General features: G+C 34.2%; 1 protein-coding gene across 1 annotated transcript in view; it reads right to left on the bottom strand.

Moving 5' to 3' along the window:
• Window positions 1–5,290: 5,290 nt before the first annotated feature.
• Window positions 5,291–6,518, bottom strand: part of LOC122435506 (fibronectin type III domain containing protein 3C1-like) — a 58,481-nt gene continuing 57,253 nt past the window's right edge. The window contains exons 25-26 of the mRNA XM_043459710.1: window positions 6,103–6,224; window positions 5,291–5,629 (exon numbers count right to left, since the gene is read on the bottom strand). Coding sequence (XP_043315645.1) covers window positions 5,291–5,629; window positions 6,103–6,224 — 461 coding nt within the window. The remainder of the gene's footprint in view (window positions 5,630–6,102; window positions 6,225–6,518) is intronic.

The raw sequence follows: 6,518 nt of genomic DNA, 5'->3' as shown, positions 1-6,518 counted from the left end.
TGTATAATGGGCTCCAGTTTCACCCACCTCATTAGAACTGATTCAGATGTATTCTTTTTAATGGCTGAGTAATATTCCATTGTGTATATGTACCACAGCTTTCTTATCCATTCGTCTGCTGATGGGCATCTAGGTTGCTTCCATGTCCTGGCTATTATAAACAGTGCTGCGATGAACATTGGGGTACACATGTCTCTTTCAGTTCTGGTTTTAATCTCAAACTCTCAATCCATCCCTACCCCATCCAATTCAGTAATTTTAAACAAACTTACCAAGTTATGCAGTTATCACCTTAATACAATTTTGGAACAGTTCCATCACCCTAGTAAGATCTGTTGTGCCTGTTTATAGTTAACCCAGAAAGGGGGTTTTAATCTAAATCTGGTACATGTATTAAAGGGGAAGCAGTGCATATCTTTGGGACAAACGTGGGAACCCCCAAGGGGCATGAACATATGCTTGAGTTGGTTGTTGACATCATCTGATTTCTACCAAGAACTACTTTTCATGAGCTTTTCTTTGCTCACATCTTGGGTGATTATGTGCTTTAAGAAGAAAGCCATTCACTGATGGGATTTCTTCACTTCTATTTTCTCAGGTAGTGAGCAGTAAACAGTTCTTAGACAATCAAGAAGCAGTTATAGGCTTGCTGCATGGATAAGAAAGTAGCTGAAATGTTATGGAGATTTTTGGTTTTTCAGTGGTGTAGAAGAAAAAAGAAAAAAATAGGCAAGGCAAATCTGGTGTCCCCTAAAGAATAGGGACTCCAGTGAATTGGACCCAAGATGGTACCTATTAGGTGTCTACTGTTCTTTGTGACTCTGCCTAATTGCTATTTGTCTACCTCTATGTGAAATTATTGACTTAATCTGCCTGAGTTTAGTATACTAGCATTATAGTTGATGTATCAGGATAGACTCTTGGATGTGAAAAGAACTTTAAAGATCATCTACCTGCAAGTTTTATTTATTAATATTTTACACAGTTGATGCCTATAGAGGGGAAAGGGTTTTCTTTTTTCCCTTTTTAAAATTCAATTATAGGGACTTCCCTGGTGGTCCAGTGGTTAAGACTTTGCCTTCCAATGGAGGGGGTGCAGGTTTGATCCCTGGTTAGGGAGCTAAGATACCACATGCCTTGTGGCCAAAACACCAAAACATAAAACAGAAGCAGTGTTGTAACAAATTCAATAGAAAGTTTAAAAATGGCCCACATCAAAAAACTTAAAAAAATATTCAATTATAGTTCCGTTGGATCACAAAGAGTCAGACACGACTGAAGTGACTTAGCATGCATGCATAGTTGAATTACAGTGTTGTGTTAATTACAACTGTACAGCAAAGTGACTCAGTTATACACATACATATGCATTATTTTTCATATTCTTTTCCATTATGGTTTATCAGAGGATATTGAATATAGTTCCCTGTGCTATATATACAGTAGGACCTTGTTGTTATTCTATTCTTTAAAAAATTTAATTGGAGGATAATTGCTTTACAATGTTATATTGGTTTCTGCTATACAACAGTGCAAATCAGCTATAAGTATATGTATATCCCCTCCATCTTGAGCCTTCCTCCCAACTCCCCATCCCACCCCTCTAGGTCATCACAGAGTACAAGCTGAGCTCCCCGTGTTATACAGAATCTTCTTACTAGTTACCTATTTTACACATGGTAGTGTATATATGTCAGTGCTACTCTTTCAATTTATCTCACCCTCTCTTTCCCCCACTGTATCCACAAGTCCATTCTCTATGTCTGTGATTCTATTCCTGCCATGCAAATAAGTTCATCAGTACCATTATTCTAGACTCCATATATATGCATTAATTTACAATATTTGTTTTTCTCTTTCTGACTTACTTCACTCTATAATATGCTCTAGGTTCATCCACCTCAGTTCAAGTGACTGAAATTCATTCCTTTTTATGGCTGAGTAATATTCCATTGTATATATGTACCATAACTTCTTTATCTATTCATCTGACGATGGACATCTAGGTTGCTTGCATGTCCTGGTTATTGTAAACAGTGATGCAGCGAACATTGGGATCCGCTCAGTTCAGTCACTCAGTCGTGTCTGACTCTTTGTGACCCCATGGACTGCAGCACACCAGGCTTCTCTGTCCATCACCAACTTCTGGAGCTTGCTTAAACTCATGTCCATCTACTTGGTGATGCCATCCAGCCATCTCATCCTCTGTCATCCCCTTCTCCTCCTGCCTTCTATCTTTCCCAGCATCAGGGTCTTTTCCAAGGAGTCAGTTCTTCGCATCAGGTGGCCAAAGTATTGGAGTGTGTCAAAAAGACACATTGGGATATATGTGTCTTTTTGAATTATGGTTTTCTCAGGGTGTGTGCCAAGGAGTGGAATTCCTGGTCATATGGTAGCTTTATTCCTATTTTTAAATTTTTTTAAATTGGAGGACAATTGCTTTACAATATTGTGTTGGTTTCTGCCATAATCAATATTCCTAGTTTTAAAAGGAATCTCCATAGTGGTTTTATCAGTTTACATTCCCACCAACAATGTAAGAGGGTTCCCTTTTTCCCACATCCTCTCCAGCATTTGTTATTTGTAGATATTTTGATGATGGCCATTCTGGCCTGTGTGAGGTGATACCTCATTGTAGTTTTTATTTGTGTTTCTCTAATGATGAGTGATGCTGAGCATCTTTTCAAGTGTTTATTAGCCATCAGCATGTCTTCTTTGGAGAAATGTCTGTTTAGGTCTTCGGCCCTCTTTTTTATTTAGTTGTTCTTTTTTTATATTAAGCTGCATGAGCTGCTTGTGTATTTTGCAGATTAATCCTTTGTCAGTTGCTTTATTTCCAATCATTTTATCCTATTCTGAGTGTTGTCTTCTCACCTTGTTTATAGTTTCCTTCGCTGTGCAAAAGCTTTTAAATTTAATTAGTTCTCATTTGTTTATTTTTGTTTTTATTTCCATTCCTCTAGGAGGTAGGTTAAAGAGGATCTTGCTGCAATTTATGTTAAAAGTGTTCTGCCTATGTTTTCCTCTAAGAGTTTTATAGTTTCTGGCCTTACATTTAAGTTTTTAATCCATTTGAGTTTATTTTTGTGGGTTTTCTTGAGGTCACACGATTTGTTAGTAGCAGAGATGAGACTAGAACCTTATTCTCCTGATATTTAGAATATACAATGCCCTAGAATTAGAAATAAGTCAGAAACAGGATTTATAAAACAATGTTGTAACAGCCAGTTAAAGACATCTTGATATATATGAAATCTAGAAAGATAGTACTGATGAACCTATCTGAAGGGCAGCAATGGAGATGCAGACAAAGAGAACAGAGTTGTGGACACAAGGTGGGAAGGAGAGGGTGGGAAGACTTGAGAGAGTAGCATTGAACAATATACATTACCACATGTAAAATTAGATATCCAGTGGGATTTTGCTGTATGATGCAGGGAGCCCAAGTTCAATGATCTGTGACAACCCTGAGGGGTCAGATGGGGTGGGAGGTGGGAGGGAGGTTCGGGAGGGGACATATGCATACCTATGGCTGATTCGTATTGATATATGGCAGAAACCAACAGAATATTGTAAAGCAATTATCCTTCAATTAAAAATAAATAAATTTAAAAAAGACATCTTGAATTGGTTTTAATTTTTCTAGTTTCTTTGTGAGGAGATAAATATGTAGCATCAGGGGGATAATTATTCCAAATAAATAAACTTGTGCAAGTCCCATTTCAAAAATAACAGGGGAATATTTTTTTAATTTTTTATTGGTATTTAAAATGTTTCCTATGATAGTAATACTTTAGTAAGTGTAAATTTTAGGTTCTACATTAGTTTGATGAATGTAGGTATATGAAATATACAAGCTGCAAAACATTTACTTTTAGCAGATTAAAGTGTATTCAGTTTAATTATCAATCTCACAAGGTATTCTAAATTGAGAGAATTTTCCATTTTCCAATAAAAGCAAATTACTATATAGGTAAGATTTTAAATACACCTTTACAATATTTTCCAGTAGGTAAAATTTTAATGAAATGTTTGCTTGTAGGCAAAGAAAGACTGATAAGATATATTTTTAAAATAGGCTTTAAAATATTATTTCTGTGGTGTATATAACAAGTTATTACATTAAAACTTTCATTTTTGGTATTCTCTAAAGTTAAAATGTGAAGGTAATATTCTTTTAGAATGTGGATTAATATTGTATCACAATTTACTTTTGAAGAAAACTGTTTTATGTTTTTCATGTTTAAACAATACATCAAGCTCTAAACTGAACAGCAACCACCTAAATAAATTTTCTGTAACATACCACATATCAGTGCAATACCCAGTGAAATATAATATCATTGGGTATGCCAAAATTAGCCCATGTGAAAATGGGCCAACTTATGGTTTTCATTTTTGAAATACAAAGAACAAACTGAAATAGAGATAATATTTAAACATTTTCAATAAAGGTAAGAAATATTCTTTGGAGAGGGTGACATCTCCTTTGCAAGATGGCCAAAACAGCCCCTGAAAGATTGTGAGAATAGAGACAGATGCTTCATTTGTAACTAGAAATAAATATGAATGTATCAATTTTGAGAATAAATCATTTAAATATTCCATGTAAAATATGAATAATCATATGTATCATGTTAAATCATTCCAGTTACAGAATAATCAGCACTGGGTGTATTTGAAAGAGCTTAGAATGGTATAAAATGGCTTCCTACGTCCCTACTTCTACTCCCAAAGTGATGTAAATTACTACTTTCCCACTATCAAAGTAATTATCAGAGCACAAGCCAAACAGCTGAGTATGTTACCTTGAAAAAATTACAGTACAGAATATAAAGTTGGTAGATACTTTTTATTATTTCATATGAATGTAAGTTGACATGTAGAATTGATTTTTACCACTTTGTTCTGTATAAAATTCTGAAATGCTTTTATCCTCTCATAACTCTTAAAACTTTGCAAAATATTCATTTGAAAAATTAAGACAGGGAATAGTTTTCAAGAGAGGTTTTAGGTCATTTTACATAATAGTGGAGTGTTGCTAAAATTTTCAAATTTAAAATATACCTATTTTCTAAAAAAATCTCTTCTACTGTCACAATGAATTTCTTTTTTTTAAAATTAACAATGAATTTCTTGAAGGCAGTTCTTTTGATGTCAGATAAAAGTTCATAAGGATTTCTACCCAATAAGATTTACTTTTAAGAACTGAGATGCATCTAGCAATTTCTTTATTTAATGTAATTTGTTTTAGAACTTCCTAAAAAAGTTAAAAATGTGTAAAAATAGATTAGTTGATAAGGAAGTACTGAATCATAGCAGCACATTGAATGGCAATTAGTGCAAATCCTATCACAAGGATCAGAACAAAGGTATCATCACTCATCTCTATCTTGAGTTTTTCATGTTTCCCTTCACTAGGGCTGCTTCCCCTCTTTCTTCTAACATCTTTGCCAGGCCCCAGCTGTTGCTTATAGGTTGAGAAAAGAGCGCTCTGGCTACAATGTCCCCAGAGCTCTTGTATCCCAGCAGAATTCTGATATTGACGTCCAGCGCAGACTTTGAAGCGGTAATGTGAATTTGTGAGAAAGTTGGAAAAGGTGAACGATGTGTTCGGTCCTTTGTAAATCTAAAAGAAAAAGAGTCAAAATTAAAATTACCTTTTCTTACCAAAAAAAAAAAAAAAGGTTTTTGACAACAGGAAACATTGCATGAATATGTTCACAACAAAAATAAAAGTTTACTGTTACAGTCTCTAATATCTTGAGAACCCAGTACTATTTAGGTGTAATATTCTTCAATGTAACAAATAACAAAGACTTGTAACTGTTAAACTTTAAATTCCATTTGGTTTGGAATGGGTTGGGCATGTGGTCAGTGGAAACTAAAAACAACTACATCCAATAATATTAAGTTAAATACATAAACAAATTGTTCCCATGTAAGTATTATGTACATAAATATTTAAGACCAGATAGGATTTTTGGATAAAATTTAGTTACTTTCAATATCATAAAAGAATATTGTACTCTTTGACAAAAGCTCAGTCCCCAGCAGGATGTAAAACTGTAAATTACAATGACAAAATTTACAAGAATTTACCACGTCAGTTCCTTTTCCACTGATGAGCTGAAGACTGTAAACTATGGAATCTCCGTTTATTGGCTCCAAAGATTCCCATTTGACCTCACAAGTATTGTTATTCAACTGGTGCAATTTAGGTGCTAGAAAAAGAGAATTTCGGCTCAGATGGTTCCACTTTTCCTAGGTGGTCTTGAAAACATTGAAATCTCTCATACAGTTTTATATGGTCACTAAAAGGCAACCCATGTAAGATTAATCTAAATGATATATATTTATAGTTCTTACTGTAAAGACTTTTGCTGTACCACCAGCATCTTAATACTTGTAATAAAATTTTTAAGCACTTAAAATTGTCAATTAATAAAAATATTTTATTTTCTAGTAATATCTGTTACAACTTTAGAAGTGACAAACAGATTTAAGGGATTAGATCT

This window comes from Cervus canadensis, chromosome X (genome assembly GCF_019320065.1).
Source record: "Cervus canadensis isolate Bull #8, Minnesota chromosome X, ASM1932006v1, whole genome shotgun sequence".
Classification (NCBI taxonomy): Eukaryota; Metazoa; Chordata; class Mammalia; order Artiodactyla; family Cervidae; genus Cervus; species Cervus canadensis.
This window is presented reverse-complemented; position numbering and strand designations above follow the sequence as displayed.